The sequence below is a fragment of the Chiloscyllium plagiosum genome, unplaced genomic scaffold (assembly GCF_037043375.1).
Source record: "Chiloscyllium plagiosum isolate Xiang-an unplaced genomic scaffold, Cpla_swu_hap1 HiC_scaffold_4, whole genome shotgun sequence".
In the NCBI taxonomy this organism is placed as follows: domain Eukaryota; kingdom Metazoa; phylum Chordata; class Chondrichthyes; order Orectolobiformes; family Hemiscylliidae; genus Chiloscyllium; species Chiloscyllium plagiosum.
In genome coordinates this window covers 129,130,013-129,144,609 of record NW_028270142.1, presented here as the reverse complement: position 1 = coordinate 129,144,609, position 14,597 = coordinate 129,130,013, and the positions used below count along the sequence as shown (strand labels likewise).

The window sequence follows — 14,597 nt, the reverse complement described above, 5'->3', positions numbered from 1 at the left end:
TCCAACTTAGTTCTTAAGCTGAGATAGGCCAAAAATAATTTAATAGTTTAATTTATATCGAGTGACGTATTTTATTTTTACAAGTTTTTTCAGCTTGGAAAACTGTCCACATCAGGTACAGTATTTGTACATTGTTTTCTCATGTAAGAAATGTCCAAATGAATCTAACTCCAGTGTTATCATTGATTTCCATGGGAATGCATGATTCACTTAAAGTCACACATTTCAAGCCTCACTGTAACTGAAAGGCCCAGATGCACAACAGATTCAGCTCACAAGAAAACAGGACTGCCATCATTGCTGGGTACTTAAGGGCTGAATGAGGTAAAAGACAGGAATGTACGAAACAGGAAAGGAAGAGATCAAACCCTGGTCAAACCCCTTACTTTCCAACAGGGCACAACCTCCTCCCAAAGCATGACCGTTATTGCATTCTCATGGGAGAGACGTTCACAAGGGGCGAACATCATTATGAAAAATTGAAACGAACTCTAAAGCAATTCCTTCCTAGTCAATTAATTAATTGAGTGAAGCCAGGAAACTGTGGTGATTGATGTAGCTTCTATAACCGAAGAAATAGTGGCAGATTACTCCAGTTTTCATTGTCAATGACTAGGAACTAAATATTTAACACGTTGTCACCGGCTCATTTGTACTGGTTCCAGGTTGGCAGCAAGATCTATGGCTTTCGATGATATTGTTTGGCAGACTGATGTAATTGCATTCAGTAGTACTCCTAGGGGAGCAATAGCAACAGTTACTACAATTACCTCTTGGCAGGAAAGATATTTTGTGTGGATAGGCAAAAGTAACGCCAGGAATACTCTGAGAAAAAAGTTTTTTTCGAAGGTATGTGCTTTGACAGGGATGGCCTTTGAAGAAATTCAACTTGACATGCAGCGCCCTAGAAAATTCGATAAGTTTAGAACATAGATGGAAACTGTTCGGTCCATTGTGTGCATGCCAGAAATGCTGTTTCCATTGCTGGCTGTTCTGCAGGCATCTGGGATGCTATGCCCTACATTATTACCTCAGTTTGTTTTGTAGAGAATTTATCGAAAATTCACCTAGAGGTAGTTCATGATCTTTCCAGACATTGAACATGCTTGGAGGTAGACCCATTGTTAGGGGCAGCATGGTGGCTTCGTGGTTAGCACCGCTGCCTTACAGCGCTAGGGACCTGGGTTCAATTCCAGCTTTGGGCGACTGTCTATCTGTGTGGAGTTTGTACATTCTCCCCATGTCTTCATGGGTTTCCTCTGGGTGCTCTGCTTTCTTCCCACAATCCAAAGATGTGCAGGTTGAGTAAATTGGCTATAGCATGAGGTCAGGGATAAATATAGGGACGGGGACTGGGTTTGGGTGGGCTACTCTTTGGAGGGTCGGTGTGGACTTGTTGTGCCGAAGGGCCTTTTCCATAGTGTAGAGAATTTAACCTAATCAAGTTGACACTGGAACTGCTGAGCCAGTTTCACGACTGGACTGTCTGTCGATTTCCAGACATTAAATGCTTCCCAAGACGTTTCATCCATTTGACCTGATCCCACCAGCAGTTCAGAGGGCAAGGTTAAATGCAGCTAAGGAGACATTGGTGGCTCTGCACAGTGTGTTCCCCAGACTTATCAGTGACATATGCAGGAAGTGGTGCACACTACTTTGTGAGAAGGGTCAGTTCTCACACAGAAACAGAAACATTCTGGAAACTCTAAGCAAGTTAGGCTTTGGATATAGAGTGGAATAGAGTTGACGTTTCTAGGCTGCACATTGCATTCAGCTGACTTGCTGCTTATTAAAGGTACACGATATATAGAGGAACCTCGATTCTCCGAATGAGATGGGCGGGCACTATTTTGTTCGGATAATGGATTACTCGGTTAATTGATTCAATGCCTTTACTCTGGGGCTCAGAATTTTCTGAAGTTTCCTTTCTCCTTGCTCTTTCTGACTTGCTCCCTCTCTCTATCTCAGGGTTTGTTTCTGAGCAGACACACCCTTGAGTATAAGGGACCTGCAGCATTGCTGGAGCCCCCCCACCCCGCACCCCCTCCCCCCAATCAGTTCAATGGGATTCAGACAGCGAGCACTTGGTACAACCGCTCCCCATTCAGGAGACTAGGCAGCAGCATACGCGTGTGAGACACCGCCACCCCCACTCCTCGTCTGAACCTGTCCACCACCCCACTCCCGTCCAACCCCGCCCCCGCCTGCCCACCCAACCCTGCTGCCGTCTCCGCCGCCCCAATGCCATCCAGCCCCACCCCTCCATCTGCCCCCCACCCTACCCATGCCCCCTGTCTGTCCCACCACCGTCTGCTCCCTGCCCACCCCCTACCCCATCCAACCCCACCGCAACCGCGCCCACAGCCCACCCCATCTGCCCCAACTCCGCTCCCCACCCGCCCCCCACCCAACTCCGCCACCCGCCCCCGCCTCCCATCTGCCCCAACCCTGCCCTTCACCTGCCCCCCAACCCTGTCCAATTCAGCCACACCCCCCGACCCAGCTGCCCAGCCATGGTCCGACGCATCGGGTTTACACACCCCCTCTTGTCCGCCCCCGCTCCCTCTCAGCCCAACAGCCCCCTCCCACATCCACCCTCGCTCCTGTCAGCTCCACCACTTGACAACTTTTTGACAAGTTCCACCCTTGCCCTCAGGTCAGTATTGGAGAGATTATCTAGGGAAGGGAGTTTTGGGGTAAACCCCTGTGTTGAACTCCAGGGAAAGTGTGGAAAGAGAGAGGGAGGGCGGGTTGTCAGTCCTTTGGAGACGGTGCCTGGGCTCCCATCAATGTCCAGGACTGTTCTCAGCAGCATTTCAGTAAGCCGAATTCACTGTAAACAAAAGGCACAATCAGTGTTGGAAACACTTCTTTAATATAATGTTTCTCTTGGGACCTTGAGATCTTCTTCGGATAATCTGAAATTCGGATAATAGATGTTCGAATAATCGAGGTTCCTCGTAGATCCAATGGCAGATTCCAACAGTGTATTCACTGGTGCATACACATGTGGTGCTATACAAATGCAAGTTTGTTCTTTCATTCCCGTAAGAACAGCTTCTTCCCTGCTGTTGTCAGACTTTTGAACAGGCGGCCTATATATTAAAATTGATCTTTCACTGCACCTTCTCTGCAGCTGCAACACTATAATCTGCATTCTGTTCTATTACCCTGATATACTCATGTAAGGTATGAAATTGCCTGGATAACACGCTAAATAATACTTTTCACTGTATCTCAGTAAATATGACAATAATCAAATCCTTGTGTTTTTGCCATTTTGATTCTCTCCCTTTGTAGCAAATAATAAAAGCTGGAAAAGGGTGTGTGGCAGGGTTCTTTAAGTCCGCTTTTGCCAGCTCATATGTTCTCTCCAGTCTCTGGAATATGTCCAGTCACTGCTGAACGTTCTCTGGTGTTGTGCTACGGTGCAGGGTCTCATTGACTGCATGTTGCTGGTGACATCACAGTGCAGCTGGCCCAGAGGTTACCATGAGGTGACCACAAGCCCACATTCTCACATCAGACCTCATCATGGCTGCTGATAAAAGCCAGGGGGAGAATAGCTGAACCTCTGTGTAAATCTTGCTAAATATTCCTGTCCCAGGTCGCTCTGAAATTGGCTGATGGACACAATCTGGATGAAGCTGTTGGGAGAACACTAACCAGGGGTTTGGAACTTGCAGTTTTTGTAAATAAAACAACCAAGACAATAAATGGTATGTATATGGCAATCACTATATAAGTCTTGTCATTTGATGAGCACTAAGATTGTATTTTAATCAAAGCAGAATTATAAAACCAGTGACTGCTTTTGGTAAATGTAGCAGCGATATCAGGTGGTAAATTGCCATCTGCTGGACAATCATCTGCAGAGCAGTGTTAAAGGTGGGTTTTAAAATAGGCAATAATCATCTGTCTCAGGTAGTTTCAATTCAACAATTCATTAAATAACTATTTAGAACCAGAAGCATATTATGCAGTTTTTAAAGTGGGTTAATTATCTCCTGTCAGAACCTTACTGTCCTTTATTGTTATAATTGTGAAACAAAACAATGAACTAAATAAAGACCAGCATAAAACTGCGTTGTACAAAATACATTGAATGTCCCTTTTATAATTTGAGCTATAGGGAGACGCTGAATAGGCTGGGGTTGTTTTCCCTGGAGCGTCTGAGGCTGAGGGGTGACCTTATAGAGGTTTACAAAATTATGAGGGGCATAGATAGGGTAAATAGGCAAAGTTTTTTCCCTGGGGTCAGGGAGTCCAAAACTAGAGGGCATAGGTTTAGGGTGAGAGGGGAAAGATGTAAAAGAGACCTAAGGGGCAACATTTTCACACTGAGGGTGGTACGTATATGGAATGAGCTGCCAGAGGATGTGGTGGAGGCTGGTACAATGGCAACTTTTAAGAGGCATTTGGATGGGTATATGAATAGGAAGGGTTTGGAGGGATATGGGCCGGGTGCTGGCAGGTGGGACTAGATTGGGTTGGGTATCTGGTCAGCATGGACGATTTGGACCGAAGGGTCTGTTTCCATGCTGTACATCTCTATGACTCGATAGCATTTTTAAGCTGAAAGTAAATTTTCTAATCATTGATACATGCTGCTGTGTGTCCAGTTGTTTAGGAACCGTATTAAGACTCAACATGACTAACATTGCAAAGGAATCATGGTATTTGCTTTGTGGAGTTTCTGATCTATAGCTGGTTTCGAATTGCCTCATATAAAACCATGCTTTCAGTTGAGAAAGCAACAGCTATCCTGCATTGTGAGGGGTCCTGTGCAGCATCACAAGTTTTGAAGACTCTCTCTCAAGGACAGTTTGCAGGTTTTGCACAGCAGTAAGGCTGAGGTAGTCTAGCATTCAAGGGGGTTAAAAACTTCCCTCCAACAATCCAAGAAAAGATCCTTGAATATTTAGTATCCAGGTGATTTTTTTTAAAAGTGTAATTTCCCTGTGAGTGGTAGACTGTGAATCAGTCACCTCCTTTGAGCCATTTGCCAAATGTTGAGAGTAACCAGAAGGTGGCTGGTCTCTTTATTCCCATTGTTTTTTGGCAGTGCCCTTGGCAATGCTCCAAGCTTCTTCCAGATGCCACTCTCCCGACTGGGAATGGGATGGTTGCTGTGCATTTTTCTGACTTCACAAACCTCCAAGAGAAGAGTATGGTGGCACAGTGGTTAGCACTGCTGCCTCACAGCGCCTGGTACCTGGGTTCAATTCCCGCCTCGGGCAACTGACTGTGTGGAGTTTGCATATTCTCCCCGTGTCTGCGTGGGTTTCCTCCGGGTGCTCCGGTTTCCTCCCACAGTCCAAAGATGTGGAGGTTAGGTGAATTGGCCATGCTAAATTGCCCGTAGTGTTAGGTGAAGGGGTAAATGTAGGGGAATGGGTCTGGGTGGGTTGCTCTTTGGAGGGTCGGTGTGGACTTGTTGGGCCGAAGGGCCTGTTTCCACACTGTAATCTAATCTAATCCCATCTATTCTGCAAGATGATTTATGTTCGAAATGTAAGAACCTCTTAGTTTCAGAATTGTGAAGAAATATATGAAAAAGCATTCATGTAGCATGGAAGTTGCCTGTGTGTTTTATGCATGTGCAATGAGAGCTCCACTAGTCATTCAGATATGGGACCATGACCTGACTGTTATATAAAATAGTTTCTATGAAAGACTGGGAGGAAAGCAAAGGATGCCAATATGATTTACATGAACAAAAATGACTGTGCAATGCAGAAATTAAAAATGTTGCTGTTGTGGAGGGGTAAGTGAAGTTAATTTCTACAACTTCCCAAACAGTGAAATATCTGCTTCGGTTGCTCCAGAAATCAGGACTTTCGTTATTTAGGTGTGGAAGGGGATTGACAGAAAGGGATACTCTGAAAATCTAGGAGAAAGTGAGGACTGCAGATGCTGGAGATCAGAGTCACGAGTGTGATGCTGGAAAAGCACAGCAGGTCAGGCAGCATCCGAGTAGCAGGAAAATCGATGTTTCGGACATAAGCCCTTCATCCTTATGCCTGAAACATCGATTCTCCTGCTCCTTGGATGCTGCCTGGCCTTCTGTGCTTTTCCAGCACCACACTCCTATTCTGAAAATCTGCCTCACAAAATAATTAACAAGCTCGAATTTCTGCAGACCACCATGTTTCCCTATACTTTGAAGAATCTGGCCAGATTCGAGAGACATTGGATGCATGCAATTAATGAGTCAGAACCAGTGTTTTTGCTTTAATATATATGACTTTAAACTGCTCCTCTAACACATGCTAGTGTGAACCACTGGATTTTATCTGGCTGCCATAAGGCTTTCTCAAAGCTGTTAAACAATGCTGAAATAATGGCTGTAATTTGCTGTGGCTAATACAATCTGCCATCATTTGTGGCCAGTTTCCTTGTTGACTGTAGAAACTGGGCAGTAGCTAACGTTAAAGCATGCCAGCTCATGATGCAGGATCAGCTGCTGATCATATTGAAGGTTATGCCATCTTCATCTTTAACTATAGGGAACAACACTTGTAGTGCGGTACAGGAAACTCACGTCTTAGTCTAACAAGAAGAGACTCCTGTGGTGAACAAGATGTAGTTTAGTTCATGTTAGCAATTAGCTACAAGTTGCACTAATAATGATAGACATCATTACAGACACTATGACAATGACTCGCATTATGTCTCACTCCTTTGTGATCTTAACGGTTGTTCAGTGGTTAGCACTGCTGCCTTACAGCACCAGGGATCTGTGTTCAATTCCACCCTTGGGTGAGTGCCCGTGTGGAGTTTGGACTTTCAGCCCCTGCGTGGGTTTCCTGCAGGTGTTCTGGTTTCTTCCCACAGTCCAAAGATGTGGATGGCTGTGCTAAATTACTTTAGATGTGGAGGCTAAGTGAATTAGCTATGGGAAGTGCAGGGTCACAGGGATAAGGTGAGGAGGTTAACTGGTCAGTCGACCCACTTCAGAGGGTCAGTGTGAACTCGATGGGCTGAATGGCCTGATTCCATGCTGCAGGATTCCATGATTCGACAATTAAGCTGTCCTACCCACAATTCTATATAACATGACTATAGTTTTGGCAGTCCTCATTATTAACCTTTTCAGACACACTCACACAACAGCAGGAGTGAAAGTAAAACAGACAGTTAAACCCTAAGTGATTGGGGCAAACAACTGAAACAGAAACAAAAGCAAAGTGTTGCAGATAGCAGAAATCTGAAATAAAAACTGAAAGTATGAGAGAAACCCAGCAGGAGGAGCAGAGTCTGTGGAGAGAGAAACAAAGCTAACATTTCAAACCCAATATGAGTGTTCTCCTGAAGTGCTCCTAGTCTCAAACTGGACTGGACACCAATAATTATATTCCCTTAACAGTTGGGCAATTGACCTTAGAATGACTTCCTTAACGGTTTTCTATGTTTAACTAGCCTTAAATGGAAAAGTCTTCTTAATTCTGGTTAAACCTTTGTGGCAGAATGAGACATTGCGCATTAGATTGTTAAAACATTGCATTGGTATAAAGCACCGTATCATCCCATTAACTGTGAACAACGCCATGGGAGATCCAAAAGTTAGAAACATGTCTAATGAAGGTAGATATTGCCCTCTTACTTTGAAATTTTTAAAAAATAAATAAATAAATAACAAAGAGACTATCATCTAGAGTGTAGAGGTAAGTTCTAACCTGTAGTTCTAAAGCAAGCTAGTTTCCAAATTACAAAGTTCCTTGACCCAGAGCAAACTAAAATGAATGATATGGTCTTTACCCACCAGATGAACAACTGGGTATGTGAAATAGATCGATGGAATGCCTAATTTTAATAGCATCCATCAGTCCTATTCCACAATTGAATCTTTGTTGTGGTCTTGCCAACCAGTGCGGACCGTGTTCACTTGATAGATTGTTGCTGGTCACGGCCTCTGTTTTCTTCTGTTTATCTTCACTAACTTGTCCTGACTTGTTCTTGTTAGCTCTCGTTGACATGGCAAATCACCTAAATGAAACACTGGGCACTGACCTGAATCTTTCAGACACCAAATTGCAGCAACTCCAGCACGAGATCCTGAATATGCTGGAATCCATGCGGAATAGAGTGTTTAATCATTCAAAAGAAATTTCCGAAATGGAACTAAAGTGAGTCCTGGTGCGTGGTTGTGTAAAGAGCCAGAGCTGCTAAATCGCGCAAGAGTGCTGTTTCAACACAGTTTGTAAATACTAAAACATGCAGCTGAACATATATGACCATTGTGCTTGATATGTGATTAAAATATTAGAGTCATAGAATTATCATAGCAATAAAGGAGGCTGTCATCCCATCATGTCAGCACCGGCTCTCCAAATGAACATCTCACTAAATGAACATCTCACTGAGTGCCTTTCTCTTGTCTTGTCCCTTTGATACGGCATATTGGTTCTTGTCGAAAAGGTTTCAAATTCCCTTTTTTGCCTCAATTGAACTTGTTTCCATCTCAGGGAGTGCATTCCAGATGTCAACCACTCACCGTATGAAAATATTTTCCTCCTAATACTGTTGTTTTCTTTACAAAGCCCTGTGCCCTCACATTCTTGATCTTTTCACATCTCTCATAACTTTGAATATTTCAGTTAGATTTCTTGTCAGCCTTCGCTTAATGTCACCATCTCCAGTCTACCCTCTTAAAATAAATTCTCATCCCTGGAATTATTCTCATAAATGTCTTCTAAGCTAACACTTTTCGTTTCCCATGCACAAGAACACCCAGATCCCTTTGTGCTGCACTTTGCTTAGTGTTCTAAATGATTGTCACGATTAGAGTGATGCTGGAAAAGTACAGCAAGTCAGGCAGCATCCGAGGAGCAGGAAAATCCACGTTTCGGGCAAAAGCCATTCATCAGGAACCCTGGGCTTTTGCCGGAAACGTGGATTTTCCTGCTCCTCAGATGCTGCCTGACCTGTTGTGCTTTTTCAGCACCACTCTAATCTTGACTGTAATCGCCAGCATCTGCAGTACCCACTTCTGCCTGTTCTAAATGAAAGACTGCTTTTTGATTCTTCCTACCAAACGAGATGGCCTCACATTTTCCTGGATTAAACTCCATCTGCCAAATTACTGCCTATTCATACAACCTATCTATATTACCTTGCAGATTCCTATTTGTCTCATCACTTTTGTCCCACTTATTTTTTGAAATGTTAGTAAATTTGGATACATATACAGTGCCCCCTTCTCCATGTCATTAATGTAGATAGTAAATAATTGATTCCTCAGGACTGATTTTTGTCTCACTCCACTCACAACATCTTTCCAACCTGAAAAAAGATGTATTCATCCCAAATTTCTGCCTTCTGTGTGTTAACCAATCCTTAGTCTATGTTAGTCCTATATTTCCATTGTTTCAAACTCCTATCTTGTGCACTTAGCTTTAATATGGCACCTTGTTGAATGCCTTCTGAAAATTCAAATACATTATTTCATTTGGTTTTTGCTTAGAATATCCTCAAAGAATTTTAGCACCTTTCTGTCAAACATGGATTTAATTTTCACAAAAACCAAAACCTTTTACAAAACCCTACTGCTCCTGTTTGATTGCCTTTAGCATTGCTAAATGACCTGCTATTTCTTCCTTAATAATGGATGCTTGTATTTTCCCAAGGACAGATGTTCACCCAACTGACTTAAAGTTTCCTGTTTCCTGTCTTCCTCTCTTCTTGAATGAGTGTGTCACCTTAATGGTTTTCTAAGCCACAGTAACCTCCCAGAATCTAGTGAGAATTGAGCCAAGGCTAAACTAATGTCATGTACAAGTTCAACTCTAATCTCATTGCCCTTATGCTCTATGCTACCATTAATAAAGCCTAGGATAAAGTATACTTTATTAACTGCTTTCTCAATCTAAATCTATGCTATCACTCTTTAATGAGTTATGCAGAGATACACGAGGTCCCACCGCTCCTGCATCCATTTTTGAATAGTATCGTTTAATTTGTATCGTCTCTCCATGTTCCTCCTTCCAAATGTAGCACCTTTCACTTTTCCACATGAAACCTCATCTGGCACCTACCTACCTACTCCACTAGCTTGTCAATGTCCTTTTGCAGTTCGACACTATCCTAATAAATCTATTATAAACTTACGGTTTATAATGATTCTAAGTTTCACATCATCTGCAAATTTTAAAACTATGCTTTGTGTACCAAGCTTTAAACTATGGAGATAAATATCAGGAAATGCAAGGATCCCAACACTGACCTCTGGGCAACTTCTCTACCAACCTTCCCCAGACTAAACAAAATACATTCATTAAATATTACTCTACTATCGCACAGCCCATTTTGTACTCATATTGTTACCATCCCTTTTATTCCACAACCTCTAACTTTGCTCCTCAGTCTGTTGTATCACACTGTGTCAAATGTTTTTTGCAATTATATGTATCCTACATCAATAGCATGCCCTGATCAACCCTCTCCATTATCTCATTAAAAAGCTCCTGTCTCCTAGTTAAATATGATGTTTTTGCTACTAAATCCACATTGGCTCTCCTTAATTAACCCATATTCATCCATATGTTATTTTTTTCACCCTGAAGAGCTATGGTGTTAAGATATTGGGTCGGCCATTTTGAACTGAGATGAGGAGAGATTTCTTCATTTGAAAGGTGGTGATCCTGTGGAATTCTCTATCATGAGAGGAGTAGGGAGATAATGTAACTCCATGCAGTTAAGAAAGAAATAGATATCTGAGAAATTAATGGTGCATCTAAACGGAGAGCATGTTGTGAAGATAGACAATCAGGAATGATCCAGTGACAGAGCTAGCTCAACGGGCTGAATAGCCGACTGCTCCTCTTTTCTATAACTGAGAAACACATGATATGAGTGGGCACTGCTGTGTTTGTCCTGTTGGCATGCCATTGAGTCTACCTGTCCCACAATAATGGTGCTAATGCTGAGAATTCAATCATGGTGACTAAGGCACCTCCATATGGGCAAAGATCCACCAGAAATGTAAACTGACCAGAGAGACCTTGGTCTTTTGAGGGGCAGCAGGAAGATGAGAAAAAAAAAGTACAAAAATTACATTTTGTGGCACTTTAGAGTTGTCAATGCAAAAGTACGATAAGAAGCCATTTCTGAGGATGAGCTGCTTGAGTCAGTCAGAAGAATTGTAGGGAGAACCTTCCTCCCATGTAGGTAAAGAGGAGGAATACTGGGGCTGAATGGAGTGTCTAAGTGTGTTGTAGAAGCCAGGCAATGATCGCTGAAGACAGGGTGATGATTGTTGACAAGCTATTATCGTTGGCTTTGACCAAGACAGACCGGTTGGTGTTGGCAGGGCACATTCTGCAGTGAAGTTGTTACAAAGCTGATTCTTGGGATGATAGAACTGGGTGGCACTGATAGTGGAGTGTTCAGGTAGGGCTGTACTTACAAATCTATGGACAGTTGTATGTAAATCCTGATATCTTTATATTTTTCTTTCATAAATCAGAGCGGCACAAGATCTGTTGGCCAGCGTGCAGAAGGAGTTTCTGAAACCCCATAAGGAACTGAAGGACTTGAAAATTAGGGTCAAGGATATGTTAGTCCAACGTGCGAATGGGTTGCAGGAAGCTCAAAAGCTAGTGAATGAAGCACGTTCAAACACCAATGAAAGCAGCAGGATGCTCCTCAGCATCACCAGCGGCCTGCGAGAGCTCCAGGTAAAAGGGAAAATATAAGAGCAGGAGTCAGCCATTTAGCTCCTCAAGCCTGTTCCACTCTTCAACAATTGCTGATCTGTGGCCTAATTTCATATACCTGCCTTTGGCTCATATATCTTAATGCTTTTGCTTAACTAAATATTATCTACCTCAGATTTAAAATGAACAACGGATCTAACGTCAACTGCCATTTGTGGAAAAGAGCTCTCAACCTGTCCCACCTGCTATGTGTAGAAATGCTTCCTAACATCTCTCCTCATTATTCTGGCTGTAAATTTTAGACCATGCTTTATAGACTATTCTGGAATCTTCAACTACTGGGAATAGTTTATCTCTATCTACATTATATTTTCATGCTAATATCTTGCATCATCCCTTAACCTTCACAGTTCTAGAGAAATCAGGCCTAATTTGTTTGATCTATCCTCATAACTTAACTTTTCATAAAGCAAACATCTTAAAATATAATGTGTTGCCCTGCATCACAACTGAGTCTGAAGGGTGTTATGAACCAGACCAAACCCCCTCAAAATATATGAAGGTGATAGTTTAGACCCTAACATTTTCTTATTTTAAAGGTAAGTGTAAGGCGTTGCATTCCAGATGCAATTCAATTGGTCAAACTACCAGGCTTGAAACAAAACACACTTTGTTCATATACTATAATTAAAATACAGACAAAATAAAAGAAGAATTAGCTTAACTGTAACTCTGTTGAAATTCTTAACAAAATAATATAGATATTAACTATTACTAATTAACTGTTCCAATGTAGTAAACACAACCTTGGCAAAGGCAAATTCAGTAAAACAGATTGTCTACAGGAAAAGACTCCTAACTTGTAAGAGCTTCCACATCCATATGCAAGACCCCAGCAACAGTAGAAAGCTAAAACTGAAAATCCTAATTCTGTGGGAGCTTGACCCCACCCATTCAGGCTAGTTCTATTGTTCCAACTTAAAAATCCAAGGCCTCACAAGCTGGTTGCTTTATTGATTTTGAAGCAGACTGCTCTTCACTTCTGTCTCAACTTCATTTAAAAAAAAGGACAAAATACATCTCTTAAAGCCATAGCACCATCACAAGGGTTAATTCTTTAACATTGAACTCGAGACCTTCCCAGCCATGAACAGTCATTGCCGAAATTTGAGAGATTTCAAGAGCAGAGATGTCCAGCAAAAGTTCTCAGTTCAAGGGATAAGTATCCATGTAGACTTTACTCTAGATATAGCAACAAGTTAGAAACAGCAGAGGGTGTAGGGCGACTCAGTAATAAATATTCCTAATTCATAGCTCATTCACAGAAATCTCTCGGAGTAAAGCCTCTGAAAACTTGCACTTATATCCCTGCCCATAAAAATACAGCATTACTTTTTTCTCTCATTTGCCTCGTGGGATGAGGCATTGCTGACTAGGTCAACGTTTACCGCCCCTCTTTAATTGCCCAGAGCACTATTAAGTGTGATCCTGTTGCTGCAGGTATGTAGACCAAACCAGGTAAAGGTGGCAGATTTCCTTCCCAGGAGAGCATTGTGTAACGGATGGGTTTTTAATTATGGCAGATTGTTCCATGGTTGATATTTGGCGAATTGTTTATTCTAGAGTATTATTGAATTCAAATTTCAACATCTGCCATTGATGGGATTTGAACTCACGCCCCGAGAACCTTAATTTTTAAATTCTAGATTTCTCATCCAATGGAATTACCCTGCAAATACTAACACACTTGGGGGTTCATTAATTGACAGAAAATGAGGTCCTTCAGCATATCAAGCCCCTGTCATTCAGGTTTGGTTAATACTAGTAAGTCTTTGTTGGAAAAGACCATGTTTTGGTCAAATTGCTAACTCATGTCAAATTCAACCATCCACAGGAAAAACAGCAGACTGTGAGGAATATCAAGACACTGACAACAAGCCTGATCAAAGATGGGCGAGAGATGCTGAACACTGCAGCAAATATGACACAAGACATTGTGAACAACACAGCTGTAAGTTTCATTGCAGTTGCTGACTTTGGTTTTCATGTTACTCTTCCAGCCAATGTTGCCAACTAAGGCAGCAAGCATGCCATTTGGCTTCTGGCTTCCTACCAGTGCCCCTCTACAGCAAATCATCAGGTAATGTGAGAATGTGGGCTGTGGAGACTGTCCCCATGACCTGGAAATCAGGAGCTGTTCTGCACCCTACGTCTTTGTGACAACATTGAATAGTTTCAGCGTTGTATATACCACACGATGAATTAAAATTTTAATTTTAATTCGACATTCATCCAGTTAATAATTAACCTGCCATAAATTTGTATTTTAATTGATTGTGTTGTGTCACTCGAGGTGACGTTGCCTCAGTTATTTGATACAGTGACATTAGTTTTGGTTGAGGAGCTAACTGAACTACTGCTGTTCCGATGAACAAAACTTAGCTGCAAGAGCCAAATTTTCAATTTGGATTGGATTTGTGCAAATCATTTCAAATAAATTATTTAACGTTTTTTTTAATTCACTCATGCAATGTGGGCATCAATGGCTGAACCAACATTTATTGCATGTCCCTTGTTCCCCTTGAGAAAGTGCTGGTACAGTCATGGCACAGTCACAAGCCACATGTCATCCTGACTTGGAACTAGTCAGAAGTTACATGACACCAGGTTATAGCCCTATAGATTTATTTGATATCACAAGCTTTCGGAGCGCTGCTCCTTTGCCTGGTGAAGTGGTTCATCACATGACCTGACGAATGGGCAGCATTCCAAAAGCTTGTGATTTCAAATAAACCTGTTGGACTTTAACCTGGTGTCTTGTGACTTCTGACTTTGTCCACCCCAGTCCAACACTGGCACCTCAACATCATCTGTTGGAACTAGATACCCATTCCTTCATTTTCACTGGGTCCAAAGTTTGGAACTCGTTCATTAATAGCA

General features: G+C 42.2%; 1 protein-coding gene across 2 annotated transcripts in view; it reads left to right on the top strand.

Moving 5' to 3' along the window:
* lama1 (laminin, alpha 1) overlaps positions 1–14,597 on the top strand; it is a 305,305-nt gene that overhangs the window by 219,255 nt on the left and 71,453 nt on the right. For both annotated transcript variants that reach the window (XM_087986673.1, XM_087986674.1), the window contains 4 exons: positions 3,608–3,719; positions 7,967–8,129; positions 11,468–11,678; positions 13,552–13,668. In XM_087986673.1, the coding sequence (XP_087842799.1) occupies positions 3,608–3,719; positions 7,967–8,129; positions 11,468–11,678; positions 13,552–13,668 (603 nt within the window). The remainder of the gene's footprint in view (positions 1–3,607; positions 3,720–7,966; positions 8,130–11,467; positions 11,679–13,551; positions 13,669–14,597) is intronic.